Source organism: Gasterosteus aculeatus, chromosome 10, assembly GCF_964276395.1.
Source record: "Gasterosteus aculeatus chromosome 10, fGasAcu3.hap1.1, whole genome shotgun sequence".
NCBI classification, from domain to species: Eukaryota; Metazoa; Chordata; class Actinopteri; order Perciformes; family Gasterosteidae; genus Gasterosteus; species Gasterosteus aculeatus.
The window spans coordinates 17,137,201-17,156,414 of record NC_135697.1 but is presented as its reverse complement, the minus strand read 5'-3'; the positions used below and the strand labels follow the sequence as shown (position 1 = coordinate 17,156,414).

Sequence of the window (19,214 nt, the reverse complement as noted above, 5' to 3'; positions counted from 1 at the left end):
TGAAATGTGTTTTACTCTCTATACAAAGGGACATTGTCACATGTTAACAAACAACTGGCTGATGTCAGAATTAAATTGATGGCCAACTGATCTTCAGGTCTCTCTCACTTAGAGGATCAGATTTGCGTCTGCATAGAGATCCACACGTGGAGCAACGTGAACAGTATCAGTGTGGAGCTGCGTCGGCTCGGCTTTGACGCAGCAGGTGAAAAGTCAAGATTGTTCAACACCAGTTTCAGCAGCTTCAAAAAACTAATTGATCTTTAGACTTTGTAGCTTATCTGGGAGGATCAAGACGACATGCTTTACAAAGCTCTTCTAGGTGAGGACGCACTCACTGTTACACAAGTTCGCCTACCTGAGCTCGGCTTATTTAGCAAATGAATATATCGATATATAAACACCCCCTAATATAATAGCAGGGAAACACTAAATGGATGTTAACAAATAACCGCTGGACCGTTAACCAACTACACATTGTGAACGACTAATGCTAGCAGATGGATTAAACACAGTTTGGTTGTTTGTGACATTATCAGAGGTCAGCGACTAGAGATAAGACATAATTCTGAGTAAAACGTTCCCTTCAAACTGTGATGGTTAGACTGTAAACGCTCTGCGGTTCGGATCAGGACTATTAAACAAGGGCTGAAAATAAGCATCCTTGATACCTTCCAAGGAAATGCAAATAGTATCCAACTTTCTGTCTTGTCTAGTTAGAAAGAGAAATGCAGCCGGGTCACTCCACACAAACACCCGAACAATGACACGCAAACACTGGGTGTGTGCAGGCGATAAGCACGGCGAGGACTCGGGGGGGTGTGGCTTACAGAGAGGGAGACAGACACACACAGGAGAAAACGTGCGTGTGACACAAAACAGAAACAGAGGCTGAGACTTTGACGATGTGTCGGCCCGTGGACGCTACACAACTCTCCACCTGGGCGCTTTGGACGAGAGGAGCACGTAGAATCTGACAAGTAAGATCAACCAAGGGAACTTTAAATACTGTTTAGGTGAAACTGTTGTTTTTTAAACACGCTCCAGCTGAAATCCGTGTGCACTTGTGTGTACGTGCTGTTACGTTGTCTGGACACACGGCCACTTAGTGCAGGTTGAGTTCAGATGGATTATTCTATGACTCCTTTCATAAACGGCATCACTGCATAACTTCCCCAAGTGATTTACAACTGTAATGTCTTTTGCTCCGTGATTTTGTTTGTGTGTCTTCAGTGTGTGCTCTTGTGTGGAGAGGCGTCTGTGTCTTGTTGTGCGTGCGGGCGAGTGTTGTTGCGGGCGTGTTAGCTGTGTGGGAGAGCAATGCAGACAAACAGGTTCTGTGACATCCATTCTTCCTAAATTGTAAAGGCTTCACTTTAGTTTTTATTGTCCTCATGAATGCTAACTGCATGCCAGTGAAAATATGTAAGGAGTTGGTGTGTGTGTGTGTCTCATCGAGAGTACACTATAATAAGAATGTTTCCATGGTCTGAGAGGTGTGGATGATCAGACTCACTGCGCGGTAACATTTGTTATGTCTCCCCTCTAATCCCTCTAATGCACATCAGCCTGCAGTGAGCGTTACCGTGTGGCTGTCGGGTTTAACCAGATGACAGAAGGGGACGAGGGAGGCATAACAACACATTTCTTAACTGTTATTGAATGACAACACATCAGCTGCTCGTAGACGAAGGCACCTTCAAAGAATCATTCCCCCCCCCACAAAGAATGAAGTCAAAAGAAGCTAAATGATGAACAGGCTTTGATGAAGAGGCCGCAGGTCTTCTTCCCCTGTGGTTAAACGGTTTACTTTCTTACCCAATGCTCCACAGGTGTGTGTGTGAGACAGGTGTACAGGGGGGGGAACGGGTCGGGCCTTCTGCATCACTGCTAACGGTGGTTAGTTCGGATCGCCTGCGATGCATTTGTTAAACAAAAAGGAGGCGTCGTGGTTTTCCAGCGTCTGTCTGTCCTGTTTTACCTCATTGTTTGAATTTTTACCATTTGCGTAAATTACTTTAAAAAATGGAGAGCACAGGATGAACCGTGCACGGAGCACGCAAAATTAATGTTTCCTTAGCCTGTGTCTCAGTAAGCCATCTGCTGGAGGTCATGTACTGACCACTTCATAACCATCCCGAATATCCCTGATGTGATCAAACAAGTCACATTCATAGTCAGTCATGTGTTTCCCTTCATGTGACGTGAGAAAGTTTCCTGTCTGTAGCTACCAGTTACCGGTCTTGATAAAAAAAACACTCGGTTTTTTAGATGAGGAAATGATGCTCCACCTTTTTACTGACAAACCACCAACCGGCACAATGTGAGCACCACGGGAAGAGCCAGCGAACACCGGAGAGCTCGGCCGTGCGTGCAGCCGTATCGTGTGTGCGCTCTGAGAAGTTTAACGGGCTGCTGAATGCCGGGTTGATATTTATATGCTGAGCAGCAGTAACGCTGATCTCTGCTTCTCTGTCATGCATGGAACACATTTATCAGTTTGAACTGCACACACAGAGAACAAGCACTCCAGCACGCCTTTTTATATTTGCTTTGAGCGATAAAAAAAAAGGCTTAGGGTTTCATTGTTTGCTATGCAAGTAAAGATTGTTAATAGATATTTACTGTAAATATGAACGTCTTTGTGAAATGTGGTGGTTACTACAGTTTAAAGCCACTTCCACATGTATATATAAAGTTATTTATGAGACGTAACTGATCTCTGCTCCTCTCTTCCCCTCCAGCATGTCTTCAAACACCTCGGCCGATAATCTGTGTGCACCCAACAACCAGCTCTGTAGTAAGAACACAGCCGCTCCTCATCTCCTCTCCCCTCGCTCCCTTCCTCCTCTCATGTCTCCTATTTACTTTACTCCTCTTCCTACTTTACTGCTCGCCTCACTTCGGTCTTCTGTCTTTGTGTACCTGGAGACCTTTTCATCTCCACAGTTAGTTTGAGTTCCTGACTTTTGCTTTTCATCTTTAGTTATACATCTACTTTTCAGTTCACCGCCTGTTGAGTATGTTAATAAAACAGCTTCCTTATTTAAACAAGAAATTTATTATTTCAGGATATATATATATATATATATATATATATAGTATATATAGGATGAGCCTTTCACACACCATACCAGTCACTTTCAAACTTTATTACAACACATGAAACTATAACTTTAAAAAAAAGTCCTGATTTTTGCAGTAAGGATGCCTTTTAAAATTGTTGTTGATGGATGTTGACTACGGGTTTATTCAAATATTCGAAGACTTTCTACAAATGAGTTTGAATGTATTCTGCACCTTTTAACCGTTCCTACCAACGTAATGAGAATGCCAGATGTCTCACGGTAACAAACATGTAGTTGAGGTTTTAACATGACTTGTTGAGTCCTTGTTCAAAGTTGGAGCTCAAACAGCCAAAGGAGAATGTCAAGAAATTATTTACTCCCTTTGACAACTACCTCACCACACCTCAGAATCACCACCAGCACGCCGCGCTAACACCGACTTCACTCCAGTTTCTTCTTTCTAAAAACATTGGATTCACGTCAGTATTTCCACAACAGGAGCCGATTCATACATTGTTATATGACGTCAAAGGTGTGTTGGTCCACACAAAGACTTTGGTATTAACAGGGTTGTCAGTGAAGGGTCAATGTGAAGGGGAGGCGCACTTCTAAAAGACTAAATGAAAGCCATAAAAAGAGTGAATACAAAAGCATCCTGGGAAGAGCAGTGGAGAGCTCAAGTGAATGTCATGAGATAATGAGGACAGCCGTGAGTAAGCAGGAAAAACCCCAAATCTATTTCCTGTTGGGCTTGGCTGTCAAAGAGAAATGGTTCCCGGAATGAACAGGTAAAGTCCCGCGATCAATGACTTTGCACTATCGGAGCCTCTAAATGCCAATGAGTGATTCAGCCACGTCTAATGACGGCAGCCTGTAAGGAGGCAGTGAGCAACACAATGGCTCACGCCAGTCATATGATGACAAAAGAAGACTATTGGCTAAACAGCATTACTGGTAAACCTTACTGAGCTTCTCCAGTGTGACGGGAAACTGATTGTGGTATTCATGAGTAACTATGAAATTCTCCCCTCCTGCTGAAAATGCTCAAAAACATTCCAACAATAAAGACAATAATAAAGCTTAGAAGAACAATATCAGTTCAGTTGGTTTGTTTGCACCATTGACATGAAGGTGAAAGTTGCTTTCCAGTACTGAGGTGCTTTGTGAAAGAAATGATGCGTCACAATCAACATCAACATACCGAGTACAACCTTTTACCAGCCAACGTATTCATGCTGTCCAAGACCCCCGAGCAGGAAACAGAAACCAACTACCAAACAGCGTCAGTTGTTTTGGGTTTGTTTAGTCCGTCTGAGACACACATTGACAAGAGCATCAAGAACTGGTGAAGGACGTGCTTACTGAAAACACGAGAATACACGGGGTTCGGACATTCCTGCTGTGGGAAGGTCTTCCTCAGCAGTGCAACTCAGCAATGGCACACATGAAAATGTAAAGTCTTAAAAAGGATCCACCGTCTCCAACCGGATATTTACACACGGATGCTCTGTGATGTCTCTCAGTTGTGACGTACCACATGAAAGAGGTGATCATCGTCCCCACGCTGCTCATCCTGGGGAGCCTGGTCACCTTACTGGCCCTGTGCTTAGTGATGTGTTGTCCTGAACGGACACAGAGCAGAGCCCCTCAGCGCCCCCACAGCTCATCACACAGACACAATCAGAGGAAGAGCCAACGGCCTCACCTACAGGGAATCGATGGTGAGCGTGCACGAGTCCCGGTGTTCTTTCTAATCTCTTAAAGTATGAAGATTATTTTTTTTAATGTAATATTCTGCTGTGTGCCTCTCTCTCTGAATAGCCCCCCCAGGGATAAACCCGCTAGAACACGAAGAACTGCCAATGTCAGTTCAACAAGTGCAGCGGCAGACAGTCGTGCCAACTCGGGCTGCAGTACCTCAAGTGTCCACAGAGAGGCAGCACGGAGCCTTCAGCCAGGTCACTGCCCTGCCGCGGTCCTTCTCCATTAAGCCGGACGACACAGTCAGCCTCTACAGAGCGCGCATGGACAACAGGGACGTCGTCCTGAGGAGGCTCAAAGGTGGAGTGACTGCATGCAATGTTTAGTCTTGTTCATTTCTTAGCAAGAAACACATCACTAGTTTACGGGGTTTTGTACCTTATACGTGCTTGGTTCTGGTTCAGTTTCCACAGCCGCTCAAATACAGCAACTAGCAAATGTCCACACAAAAAAAACTACAAGCGATTGATGGCACAGAAGCCTATTTTTTTGCAAATAAATGCAGTTCAGTTACAGTGTGAATGTGAACCACGATGCTTTTAAGAAAGCACTTCCTCTCTGTGGAACTTCAATGTTCAGAAAAATGGCCATACAAATATCGATCTGTTGTTTAACCTTTCCATCAGAACGGGCCAGCAGTAGTGAGAAGCAGCACTTTTTCGGTTTCGCTTCCTTCGTGTCAGGACTGGGGCCCCACCCCTTCATACCTGAGCTGCTGGGTGTGGTCTCCGTCCAGCCGCCCCCCATGATGGTGGTGGAGGAGCTGCTACACAGAGACCTGCTGGGGTACCTGTGGAGATGTCGACAGGTAAGCTTTCTACTGGTCCATAAATGAATGGATTATGAGCCAGGTTTACACTGTAGTTTGCATCACTAATAAATAGAGCAGGAAACCTAAGAAAGGCGTATTTAAAAGCATTTCATTAGAGAAATCAAAAACATTCTGGATAGGATTAAAACAGATCGGTTCAAATAGAACAGAAGTGGACATAATATTCTTCATGGCACTTTAAAGGACCCATCGTGTGCCCATTTTAGCACCAGCTGATGTGGTCCTTTGAGGTCTTAATGAAATGTCTGTAACATAGTTTAAACTTTGTTCAAAATACCACAAGGATCATTTAAAACCCTTTTTACCCCGTCTGAACGAGACAGAATGATGAGGAAGCTCATTCCAGTCATTCGCACACAACGTTCGAGAACCAGAACCAATCGCGGGAGTTGTTTTTTTGTCTTTTAGTTTTGGGGTCGGTAGACATGCCAGATACCCACAGTAACGTGTAGAAGCATTAAAAATGTTCCCTGTAAGTAGTAGGACCATTATGTGATTACCTCTAAACATGCAGGGTAGTCACAGTGATTACTGCTCTTTGCCTTTCTGAGGTGTGTAGGCCAATATATCCTGTTAGGAAAAGTATACAGTACAGTATACAGTATACAGGAGAGCAGGTTCAGCGTTCCTACTTCTACACATGTGAGCCTGCAGTACATATGGAGTAACAGCTGATTATGGTCACATAAAAGTAGTCTAAAGGAAGGCTACAATCCAACTATAAGAAGACTCATTGTGTGTTCTAAATGTTCCCTCCTCTCTCACTGAAGAATAACTCCGGTTCAGAGTCCTCATGTGAAATGACAGAGAAGAGGATCTTCACCATGGCAGGACAAGTGGCCTCTGCTCTGGTCAGTTAAACTATTTGTTTTCTTTTGCTTTGTGTACCAAAATACAGAATTTATCACAATCATTTGGTACAGAGAGCACATTTATATTATATCTTCCTCTTTATTTCCCAAACAGTCTATATCCTAATGTGTTATGGCTTGGTGGGAAACCAAAGGTCAGTTTATGCCTGATAAATAAAACAGGCTGAATGTTATCTTCACACTTCAGGTTAAGGTTATGATGCCGGGTTGAATTAGATGTGACAACAGTTAAAGTATGAATCAGTATCCATTCTAAATGTTTCTAAAAACCATAAAATGTTTCTATTGCACAGCCAGGTCCTCAACATGTGCAGCATCCCTCTTAACTCCATCTTTATATGTGAACATCTTGTAGGAGTACCTGCACAGTCAGCGCTGCATCCATGGCAACCTGGGAGCTCGCAGCGTGCTGGTTGGTGGAGATCTGACAGCGAAGCTGTGGGGATTAGGCTCCGCCTACCGCAGGACTACAAGCGCCGGCCCCGCCGAGGAAATAGGAGACAAGGAGATGAGGAAGTGGCAGGCACCGGAAGTGTTAAGCAGAAGAGACTTCCGTCAGAGTAGTGACGTGTGAGTCTATATGAAATAATGCTACTAAGACTGAAGTATTCATTGAAATGTCCCAGCCACAGTTATCAAAGTAAAAGCTTGATAATGCAGGTTTATTATTTTCCAATTTGTTTAATAACTGACATTACATGACATTGTATTTAAATGATGTAAATGTTATATTTCTCCCTATCGTGTATAACAATGTTATATAACATTAAATAAAATAATCTCCACATTTCTAGTGAAAGGTGAGCATCTGAAATGTTTGAAAATGTTAATTATTTCTACTCTAAATGCATTAATATGTGAATTTGCACCCAACAGTATATCTTAATCTCAGTATACATAATGCATAATGCTCCTCTCACCCTCGTTGACAGATGGTCCTTTGGTATGCTGCTCTATGAAATGGTCACATTGGGTAGGTATTTTCCAATATTAAATATACCTCCAAGAAAAGCCATTTGGTGTATGAAACTTTTTGGTAAAGTGATAGAATTTTGATTATAATTATCGAAAAATAATAACTTTCATACAACAGTAAGCCAAAATAAAATCACATACAATGCGCTCTTGCAGCTTAATATGTTTGTAAAGGTTCTTTAATCAATCATGTGATACTGTCTGCAGGTGACCCACCGTTTGCCCAGATCTCTGTAAATGAACTTCTGCAGAATCTACAAAGAGGAAAGCATCTCAAACGGCCCGTCAGATGCTCCAACTCACTGTAAGACAAGACCGCTTTCACAATACCACAGTCTTTATATCAGCCACAAATCATGACGTGCCCTAGAAACAATTCAATGCCCCGCATTAAAAATAATGCTTTTTGAATGAGGACCAAGTAACGTCCGGGTGTTCTAAACGGCAGTTTTTAGCTATTATTGTGTCTTATTTGGAGGAGATAAGAGTATAATATCGTACCCCGGCCCATAGGCTTTTTTATACATATAAATATATTGATATTGTTAAACTGTAATTATGCCCACCGCCCCCAAAAAAGTCCTGATCACAGGTGTCAAATCCTTAGCATCAATTAGCATTAGCTAGCTCACAAACTAGCTAGCAGTTAGCTAATTAGCAAGCGCCAACGAACATTTGTTTCGTAGCGTTAGATGGTTTGTTTTCAGCCAAGGCAAACGTAATCTTATAGATTAACTATAATTACATTTTTAACGTGCTTAAAATGTAACTTTAATTTGTGTAACATTAAACATACATCCTAAACAACGTTAAATTGCAGACACATTTAAGCGAAGTTACGTGAGGCAGTAACTTAACGCTAAACTAACGTTGCATTTAACGTTAACTTACTAGCGTTAGCTACGTTAAGTTAGTTAGCTAGCGTAAGTTCCAACGGCCGAAACCCTGCTAACTAACGTAATGGTGTGTTGCGGTGGAAAAAATCGTTTTCTTTCTGGGTTTTGAGATGTACTCTTGTTGTTCTCGTTACCTTGTTCTTCAGGTACTCAATCATCAGGGCCTGCTGCCATTGGGGCCCCGAACAACGCGTCTCGATGCCAGAGCTTATTAGGAAGCTTCACGAGGCAGAGCGCTCAGCCAATGGGAGCACAGTCATCAGAGCGGCTGCACCACTGGACATCGAGAAATACCTCAGGGAGGCGGGGTTTGGAGAAGCGTACAACTACGCTGTGCTCTGATTGGCTGAGACCGTCATCAGTCGGAACTTCTCTGGATAGAATAATGAAGGATTGCAATGAAATAGAACTTCGGGAGAAAAAAAATCAACCACGTCAAACGTTTATACTGTATATTTGGAAAGTATGTATATATATCGGGTGTAAATATATTTCTTTTGCGTAGTATAACTATCATAATCATCTGAAATACTCATAATGAAAGAAGTTAGCAGCACTTTTGCAGCTGTAAAGGAAGGAAATTGTGTTATGCAGAGAAACGTTCCAGAAGCGTTACAGCAGAGGACACGAGGTGCACCATAATATATTGTGTGAAGAGACAATACTTCACTGTAAAACTGCCGTGATGCAACAAATGACCAACAGCCGCAGATGTAGTGAGTGAGACAGTCAGGTACAGCAAATAGTGAACTTTAAAGCATCATAATGCCAAAAACACGTTCCTACAAACCTACAATGATCCATTCTCACATTTCAGACCATAGAAGATAATGGCACACAGCGGAAGTAATCCATACACGTCAACAATTATTATAAAGAGCACTATACAAAAGCTATGCATTCACTGAAGGTCAGTTCGGTCAAAAATAAAAACACATGGTTGTAAAAGACTGATGATTTTTTTTATTTGCAAGATAGAACTGTTAACATCTCTTTGTCAGACCGAGTCCCTCCAAGATTTAGCAGTTTTTTAAGACTGTTAACTGAAAAATTGAGTAGCCTCAATTCAATAATTATAAAACGAGTGCTACTTTTTGGGAGAACGATGATTGAATGAACCCCGGTTCTGCAAACGTTTCACCGATAATCCAAACATTTGCTGGTTGGTGGTGATTAAGAGACTGTGGCTCACACAACTTGTGTACAAGTGCCAATATTTTTAGCCTTCACAGTACGGCGAGGGATTCAAACACCTCAACATATGGCGAGCACTATGGAATAGAAAAAAAACACAGCTACCAGACACCATCGTCCTGTTGGAAAGAAAACACTGTGAGAGCCACGGTCACGAACGAACAATAGAGCCAAAGGTCGATATCTAGACAGGGAAATACTGTTGGTAGTTACACGCTACGGGACGGAGCCACGAGGAAGATGGCAAGTGTCCTTAATCGAGGCCGGTACTCAGTGGCGCCTTTTGGGGAAAGGCAACAGATGTCATTGCTTGAATTAACAATTGTAGAAAAGTAAGTACGAATATAAAAACAAGGAATGATATGAAAAGCAGTTAGAAAAGAAACAATCCTCATCTAAACCTATTAAAGAGACTAGTGAGAAAGGCCACAAGGTTCACAGAGCGGTAACATGAGAAAACTCCTACGGTAAAAAGCAGAAACAAGGCCGTCCAGCAAACAAATGTGCATTTAAATATAAAGGCAAATCCTACACTTATTACAGCTTAAGTTTCTCCTCATTGACGCCTCCTTCACTCAGGAACGTCCATCCGAAACGTACCTGTAGGTCCGTGGGTTTCTCCTCCTGGCTTTGTTCAACTGTTCCAGCGTTTCTTTTTTTAATGTTGTTGAGGAGAAAACGTCCCTTCGCAAAAATCAAGCCCACGACGTCACCCGTCACTCACACACAAACCCTTGAATGGAGCCGGTTGGACAAGTCTCAAAAATTGCCAGACAGAACAAAATAGTCCCAGGATGCATCTTTGAGTGTAGAGTCCACAGTAAATGAAAAGACTGTCTCGTTAGAGTTTTTGGAGAGCGTTCCTGCTTCTTGGAGTGCCGATGTGAGAAAAGCAGAAGCAACATCAGTATTTTTGCCTCACTTGAAAACAGAGCCGAAGGACTCGGGATTCATTTGGACTCTAGTACCCTGTACTCAAAGCGTACCCTGTAAACTGAAGAACAGACCGCATACAAATTAAAAAAGCCACCAGTTAAAAAACAATTACACCTTTTTGAAAGTATTAGTTGTCACATAAATACAATTAAAGTTAAAATGTTCCCTTCAAAGTAAACCAACTGTCATCTTTGATGACAACTGATACACAGCTTTTGAATAGATTTGAATTAAATTATACATATTTTTTCGCTACAGTTCTGTAATAATCCCAATCCAAACAGCCTCAAGTGTTCGGCTACACAAGAACATACGTGGTTTAAAAGAAAGACGACAAAGAAGCGGGCTGTCAAGTACACTTTGACCCGATGGCCAAACATCAATTCAATGCAACAACAAATGCAGTAAGATAGGCAGCGCCTAGTTTACTGTCTGTGCAAAAATCCAACTTTCTGAAGCGACTTGCGTGGAGAATACATTCAGAACCTTCATTTCACAACACACAAGCAGGTGCAGGAGGGAGATTGTGCAACTAAAAAGCAAAATGAAACCACCAAGAACTTTTACTGCTCTGCGTAGAAACAGCATTTTAGGGAACATCTATCTTCACCTAAATATTGTAATCTTTTTTTAATATTTGCAAATACAGACTCAAAGGTTAACAACATCTGTGCGTCCGACCTTTAAGAGTGAGCAGCCGAGCGGACGGATCAACGACCTGCTGAGAGCTCACGAGCCTCGGCCTCCTCTGGAAGAGGATGTCACGCCTCCAGGAGCAGCCCTCCGACTCGTCCCGAACCAGTTCCACATCCAAAGTGATCGGGGGCTTGACTTTGAACACGCATCAGTCCCTCAGGGCGTTGATGTGGGCGCAGATCTTGAGGGCGGGGCCGAGCTTGATGTTCATGGTGGACATTAGGTGCTCCTCCTTCAGCAGCAGCAGGGCCTGTCCGTCAATCTCCTGCGACAGGAACTGGGAGGCGAGCTCCTCGCAGCCTGCGAACAGGAGGACGAAGATTAAAGAAAAAGCGGTTGGGGAGGGGAGGAGGTTTGGAATAGAAGAAAAAGTTTATATTCTAACCTTGTAGCGAGGAAATGAACTGCGTCACCTCCTCCACGCCCCACTGGGCGGGGCCGGAGGGCGGGCAGCCCGCGGAGCTCTCCGTCGGGAGCGGCGGAGGCGGCGGGCGGCAGGAGGCGGAGGAGGCAGAGGACAGGGACACCGGGTCGTCCTCGTCCTCCTCTCCGCTGGACTCCTCGTCTGAGTGGCTGGACTCCGAGTGGCACTGTGCGGGGGGAAGAGGCGAGGAACCCGCGAGCAAGGCGTTAGAAAACGGTGGCTGACCACGGGGGGGGGGGCGGGTTTGGCAAAAGCTTCATGTCTCAAAGCTGCATTCTCTGTGGTGGCCACCGGGGGGCAACTCCTCTGGTCCCACAGAAGTCGATGAGAAAACGACTACAGCCGTGTCTCTACGTCACTAGGCCGCATCCTTAAGGACGCGTTTGTCGACCTCGCCTGTCCCAATCCGTCGGCTCCCCCGAACGCGCTCGAGGGACGCAGTCCTCCAGGAGCCGGTTCGGAGGACACATCTGATCTGACCTTTGCGGCCCAGTATATACCAGCATGCAGTGCGGCGCCGACGAGGATTTAATTTATTCAGGGCGGGGGCGGGTGATCTGACGGAAGAGTGCACTTTTAAATGTAACGTTGAGTTAGAGAAGTATGGTCCATTCGGGAGGCTCACAATGAACAGCCATTGATTCCAACTTAAAAACATTCCCGGCGCTGTTTTGTTCGCCCAAAGTGGCTCAAAAGTACGTCGCTATCAAACGAGTTAATAACAAAAAAAATAACGGGAGGGACGTCACCTTGTCCGGTAGGGGTCTCCCTGCGATCTTGGCACTGGCTATTTCGGAGCTGGTCCTGCGCGGGACCCTCCGCCTGGCGATCCCCGCCTCCTCGTCCGAGTTGGAGAGCTGACCTTGACCCTGATCGAGCCGCACGCAGAAGTGCTGCCGGAAGCTGACGTTGTACCTGGGGAACCAATACATACTGTATCGTGGACAAAGAGTGACATGTACGCTACTGAAGCCAAGACGAGCAACACACAACGATGAGGAGGATCATGATACTCGCATCTGTGTGTGTGTGTGTGTGTGTGTGTGTGTGTGTGTGTGTGGGGGACAAATGTAAAAGCAGAAAATGTTAAATGATACGCCAACAGCGATCTGCTGTGTTTTAACCTTTCCTTCTAAATGGCTTCGGCTGCATGTATTACGTTTGATGCACGTTGAAGTACCTCTTGGCACAAGACATGGAGCAGAACCTCTTGGTGCCTCTGAACTGGCTGGCGGGAGCAAAGTTTTTACAGTACTCACACTTCAGCACTGAGGGGGGGGGGGGCAGAGAAAAAGAGCAGGCGGTCAACACAACACCTTCAACGTTTCAGGGTCACAACATGTGAGCACAAGACACACAGGACGCCATGTTCCCGCGCTGCCTTCAGCTCAACGGCAGCGGCGGGAGATTCGGAGCCTCCAAAACTAAACAGGTTCAAAATTCTTTGGAGGGAATTTTGGATATCTCTGTTGTCTAGTTTGTGCTTATGTTCAACACAGTTCAACACTACATTAAAAGGAGCTTTAATTGTGTGAAATATTATGCTAAATATGCAAAGGAGGCGTTATCTACTGGTAACAACAACAAAGTGTTTTTAGAGCAGCTGGTCTGTTACCCGTTGCTGTTGTGACCGCGTCCGATCCGTCCGCGCCGTCGTTTAAATCCTCACCGGTCGAGTCCTTCACCGAGCCACACGCCTGTCAATCAAACAGCATGGAGGAAAGAGAAGGCCGGCGGTTGAGGGGGCGAAGGTCAGCCAACGACTCGATGAGGAGCACAATCAGGTTATTGCAGGAGACTCACGGGGAAAGGCTCGGCCCCCTCCTGGATGACGAAGCCCTCTATGAGGTGCGTCAGGACGTTTGGTTTCACCACAGCTTGAGGGGGGGGGGCTCTCTCCCCCTGGCAGACCCCACGGGACGGCGGCAGCACGGGGGAGGAAGAGGAGGAGACTGGAGGAGGAGCACCAGAGCCTGGTGGAGGAGGGTGGGGCACATATGTGTATATATATACATATATATATATATCCCTGTTTATGAGCGTGGAGAGTTACAGGTGTCTGTGCGGTTACCTGCTTCGCTGGGATTGGTCGGCCGTGCTGAGGCAGGATCTCTGATTGGATGGAGCCGTGGAGGGGAGGGGCCTTCTTCGTCATTGGCTGATGTAGGATCAGATTTTCTTTTTAGTGAGCCTGTCAACTGCTTTCCCTGAAAAACAACCGTTTAAGCAGACGGAAAGACAAAAGAACAGATATAAGAAAATATGCATAGTATATATAATATATATATATATATATATTATATATACACACACACACACACATAATATTTACATATGCTTTATTTTTTATAAAATAAATAAAAAATATTGTGTGCAAATTGTTCAAAACATAAAAAATCTGCCTTCTTCTGTCTCATTTGTGTCACACTGACAATGGAAAAGATCATTTACTTATTACTTAATAAACTTCTACCGTTATTCCAAAAATGTTTCCTTTTAACCCCCTACAACAACCCACAGGGGACACTGACCTGTGATGTCTGACTTCTGGATGAGTCTCCGTTGACGGGCAAAGCTGCTGATGCTCCTCTCTGCTCCTCCGTCACTAGGGGGAGGGAGAGGGAGGAGCGAGGCGTCGAGGTGGGAGGGGCGGAAACCCCGGGGGCCTGGGAGGAGGCGGGGCCTGAGGCCAAGGGTCCATTGTCACCCGGCCCGGAGCTCTGATTGGCCTCCGGAGGCACCTGAGAGACCTGAGCCACTGGGGGCGCCTCCTGTGGCGACTGAAGCGCCTTTAGCCCCGCCCCTCGGCACACGGCCGCGCCCTCCCTGGAAGTGACGGAGGCCAACATGGTGAGCAGGCTGGACGAGCCGTCCCGGCAGCAGCTGCCCCGGGCCAGAGCCAGCGCCTGGGTGTTTCCCAGCATGCTCTGCCTGGCGCCCACGATCTGCACCGGGATGTGCGGCGTCTGAGGCGGCGCGGAGCTGCTGACTGGCGGCGGGGCGGGCAGGATGGGGGGCGGGTTCCTAGAGGGCAGCTGGAGCGGCAGGCGGAGCCCCTGCAGAGTTTTGGGTTGGATGGGGACGGGTCCGTTGCTCAATTTCTCGGCACCGGGCGACGTCTTCTGCAGAGGCTGCACCACCAGCGTCTGAGCGCTCACCGCCGGTTTCATGGTTGCCGTGCCGACGGGATACCCGTGGGCCTGGGAGGCCGTGCCGGACGTCAGGAGCAGAGCGCGCGCCGCCGTGGGGGCCGTGGTTCCCGCGGTGAGGGTCCGGGTACCGTGAAGCAGGAGCTGGGAGAGAGGGATGGAGGAGGTGGCGGTGGAGGAAGAGGAAGGCTGGGCTTTGAGGTTGGTGGGCTGAGGGTACGTGGGGATTTTGATGTGGGGGGGCGGTTGCTGTAGATGGCCTGGCTTGTTGGCGGTGTGGGAGCTCGAGTGGACCAAGGAGTAGGCTGCTTACAAGACAGGGAGGACAAAACTGCGTCACGTGACCAACACATCGACATCAGGAGAAACGGCTGCTTACCCGAGTCGCTCCTCTCTGGAGCTTCAGTCTTCACGCCGACACCTTTGAGCGTGGACACGCCTCGCATGGCCAGATTCTGCACCTGGAGACAAAGAGGGAATATATTTTTAAAAAGGGGAAAACAATCAGTGGAACCACAAACAGAACAAAGTTCTCCTCAACATCAGCAAGCCACTAATTCCACGGACCTGGTCGTTGTCCGACTGACCGCTGGCGGAGGAAGTTGGCGTCACTTCCTGTTTAGCCTGCGGCTGCTGGCCAACGGTTGCGCTGCCGGGCATGAAGATGAGCTGCGAGGAGATGGGGGTCCTTAGAGAGCGGTTGACCTGCGGGACGACGTCAGACACACCCGGCCGCTGGTGAGCTTCTAGGCACCAGTATCGGGAGCTAGTTGATGTTAGCGGTTAGCACGGCCCTGCTAAGCTAACGGCTAACGTTAACGGAGGATGCATCAAGCTCTGTTCAGTAGAACTGGTCTCCAGAGGACACATAGCTTCTATAAAGTGATGAACAGCGACATACGATGACTGAAGGCGCTCCGTGACTCACCCTCAGGTACATTTGTCCCTGCGCCCCCGCCGTCCCACTCAGCACCACCGATTGGCTGATTGTGGACGGGTTGCCCAGAGGACGGCTGTTGGTCGTAGATCCAGATGTTACACTGGCCTGACAAATTAAAAGAGTGGCTTCTTCAATGTGCAGAATTATTATTTAAAACTTCTACTCGACATTTACAACACAACACAGAACTACTGTGATTTCTGATACCAATTTACAAAAATGTGGGAACAAATATACAGATTACAAGAAATATATCTAGTCGAACAGACATGCATCAAATAAAATGATTCATATTAAACGTCATTAAACATTTTCAGCTAGTTTTGCCAAATCAAAAAGGAATCATTTCTCTTCCACATTCTTACAAATGGTGAAAGTTCCCACATAAAACGGTCACTACGCTCTTTCTTTTAGCTCTGCCCCACCCCCCACCTACAGTTTCCCTCAGCTAGTGAGCGGCCATGATGGTGCGCGGCTACGTACGGACGCGGCGCCGGTGGTCTGAGAGGAGCCGCCGCCGGAGGCACTCGACTGCCGACTGGCAGCCATGGTGGCCTGAGAGGAAGCGGGACAAGAGCTTTGGGTTTTGTCCTCTTTCATTTGACATCCTGACTCTAAAAATCACCTGCAAATCTCCTCCCTTGACATTGCGCACACGTGCACGCACACCTGTGTGCTTTTACCTGCTGCACGGCTGCCAGGTTCTGGAACTGCGCGTTGCTGATCTGCTGCTGCAGCATCAGCTGCTGGAAGTACTGCGCCGCATTGGGCTGCCGCTGTAACGCCTGCAGCGCCTGGCCGGAGGTGGAGAGGACACAGGTGAGCCATCGCGGGCGGATAAAGCAGAGGAGAAGAAGTACACAGAGTGTGATGAAGGAGAAGATGAAGGCACACAACGAGGAGGAAGATGCGGAGGAGAGAAGCAGAAGAAGTACTGTGCTTTGGGGTAAGCGGGAGGGAGGCTGCAGCAGAGCATTACGCCTCCTGCCAGCTGCGTGATGTACGAGCAGAGGCTCGTGCTCAATAAGTGGAGAGATGAAAGCGCGGCGGGCTGGATTAGAGCGAGCGCGGGTGACAGAGACAGATGGTCGTGCAGAAGCATGAGAAAATTACACAGAGCCTCGGTAGAAACCGGCTGGGCGACTCAGTCACTTCAACCTCCATCCTGAGACATTACACAGGCGAGTCCTCCTCACCTTAACTTAGCTTAGCTTGTTATGAAAAGCCCCATTTAGATAAAGTTTATTGTCTCAATGAGGATTGTTATTGTTTCCACGAGGGGAGAAAAACGAATAATCCGTCGGGGGATTTGATAGATTTATTCTAAGAAAACTCTAATTCTAATATTCAAAAAACTCTCATGCTAATATGTGTACTCAAGGGACCAAACCAATACTCAAATGAATGATGACCTGACACACGCACACACACGCACGCACACGCACACGCACACGCACACACACACACACACACACACACACACACACACACACACACACACCTACCTGCACCGCCTGTCTTTCGTACAGAGACATGGAATTCATTGGAGAGGGGCGGGAGCTCGTTCCGGATGCCGCGCTACCATTGGTCGAGGCCCCCTGCTGGTTCTGCTCTCCATCCGTCTCCATGGCTGCTGAGGAGACAGAGGAGCCGTCCATCAGACAAACACACACTCACACACTCCTCCTCTGATGAGCGGCCGTCACTCTTCTCCCAGAGGAGGGAGGCTGAGAGGCTGACTCGTATTTAGTGACTGAGGTCGACCTGCTCTCAGCGACAAAGATGCTTTCAGGGCGACGCCGACGACTCCAGATGTTCTCGCCTCTGTTCACCGCGACCATCTGTTGACGTGTAAATGGCTCCGTGCATCACAACACATTCAGGGTGTCACGACCTGCCGTTCTGTTGCACAGGAGACCTTAGTAAATATGAACTATATTTGCAGGCTGTTTTTTAAACATTTTTGTAGATGAAATTTGTTATGTAAATAATTGTGCACATTCATTTGTGAAACACGGGGTCGTAAATTCACACAAGTCGAGTTGTTTTTTCAGTTTTATCTGTGAATTAAAAGGCATGTTTCTTACACAAATAGATTAAAATAATGAATATGTGTATCTATCTCATACTCGCTTTCCCCTTTAATATATTTGTCCATTTTGCCATGAGCACTAACCTACACACACACACACACACACACACACACACACACATATATATATATATATACATACACATATAACATAAAACAACGTTTATTCTAATTCATCTTGTAACGTTCGTGGTGTGTTCCTTTAACATCTGGATTTATTATGGGCCTCTCTGGTGTAACATCTGACTCCCTGCAGCATCTTTATTACTAAAGCTACGCTTCACACGCGCAGACGCGCGCGCGCGCGCACACACACACACACACACACACACGCGCACACACACGCGCACACACGCGCGCGCGCACGGCTTCACTTCATCAGCAGCGGCTGCGCGCATCAGCTGGGAGCCGGACGCGGTGTGTTAGCTGGCCGTGTTACCCCCCCCCCCCCCCGTTAGCATCCCGTAAGCCTGCCGCCGCTGTCTGGTCCCGTTATCGGGGGTGGGGGGGGGGGGGGGGCGGGGTCTCGGGTACGTGCTTACCGGTCCCGGTCCTCTCCGCCGGCCCGCTGCTGACCGTCCGCAGGCGGCTGGTCGGTGTCCGGAGCTCCGTGCGCGACGCTCCTTTTCTTCCGCAGCGCTTCCTCTGTTTTGCATAAATCTGCAGCTGATGGCGCTGGAGGGTAACGCCTCCTTTCCCCTTTTTTTTTTTCTCCTCTTCTTCTTCTTCTTTTTTTCGTCGGTGCGCTGCCTTTTCCGGCGCGATGTGATGACGTAGCAGAAGCGAGCAGCGGGGGTCCATTTATACATAGATATGTCCTTATATCTATGTATATGTACTTATATATATATATATATATATATATATATATATATATATATATATATTTATCTATAGTCCATTCGGGGTCCGGACCGGAAACGAGTCCTTCTCAGACTTCGGAAGCCTTGTCTTCCTAATATGCAAATTTCACTTTATGTATTTTAATCAATGTAGTTAATGAGTTAACAGGACTCCATCTTCACTGATTGGTATCAACAATACAAGCTCACTCATAAAAAATTATCCATTATTTAGTCTTTAATAAATTAATGATTCCCGCAACGTGTATTTTTTAAATGACATTTGCACTCAAATGTTAATTTTGTCATAAATTATATGGTTTTGGGATATTTTGTTAACAGGTGCCTGTACTTACTATTAAAATGTCTGTGTAGTCTGCTATTGTTTAGTCTGTGTGTTTTACTGTTAAATTATTTGTATTATGTGAGGGTTCACGTGCATATGTCGGTATTTCACATTTCAACATTATATCAGACTATAAAGAAAAAAAGAAAATATGAAGAGTTTAAGTTCACCATCTTTAGTATCCCATAATG

The 19,214-nt window shown here is 46.4% G+C and overlaps 2 protein-coding genes across 12 annotated transcripts; one reads left to right on the top strand and one right to left on the bottom strand.

Annotated features, from left to right (window-relative positions):
• The first annotated feature begins 830 nt into the window (after positions 1 to 830).
• Positions 831 to 9,352, top strand: styk1a (serine/threonine/tyrosine kinase 1a). The gene is made up of 10 exons (XM_040189648.2): positions 831 to 980; positions 2,745 to 2,800; positions 4,592 to 4,789; positions 4,890 to 5,129; positions 5,456 to 5,637; positions 6,432 to 6,512; positions 6,889 to 7,103; positions 7,466 to 7,506; positions 7,716 to 7,812; positions 8,551 to 9,352. The coding sequence occupies exons 2-10, from the start codon at positions 2,746 to 2,748 to the stop codon at positions 8,744 to 8,746; spliced, it is 1,305 nt and encodes a 434-aa protein (XP_040045582.2). The 5' UTR covers positions 831 to 980; position 2,745; the 3' UTR covers positions 8,747 to 9,352.
• LOC120826984 (polyhomeotic-like protein 1) lies at positions 9,347 to 18,572 on the bottom strand. 11 transcript variants are annotated; one of them, XM_078081158.1, is made up of 16 exons: positions 18,378 to 18,572; positions 17,508 to 17,645; positions 17,249 to 17,376; positions 16,427 to 16,537; positions 16,227 to 16,298; positions 15,732 to 15,848; positions 15,371 to 15,508; positions 15,183 to 15,264; positions 14,186 to 15,108; positions 13,726 to 13,861; positions 13,458 to 13,627; positions 13,270 to 13,351; positions 12,835 to 12,922; positions 12,404 to 12,569; positions 11,616 to 11,820; positions 9,347 to 11,530 (listed from the first exon to the last, which is right to left on the bottom strand). In XM_078081158.1, exons 3-16 carry the CDS (start codon positions 17,369 to 17,371, stop codon positions 11,379 to 11,381), a joined length of 2,565 nt encoding a protein of 854 aa, XP_077937284.1. In that variant the 5' UTR covers positions 17,372 to 17,376; positions 17,508 to 17,645; positions 18,378 to 18,572; the 3' UTR covers positions 9,347 to 11,378. The 11 variants fall into 11 exon arrangements, with proteins under 11 accessions (XP_077937284.1, XP_077937281.1, XP_077937283.1 ...); XM_078081155.1 differs by having other exon boundaries at positions 14,186 to 15,111; positions 18,378 to 18,567; XM_078081157.1 differs by having other exon boundaries at positions 17,249 to 17,373; positions 18,378 to 18,561.
• Between the last annotated feature and the right edge of the window lie 642 nt (positions 18,573 to 19,214).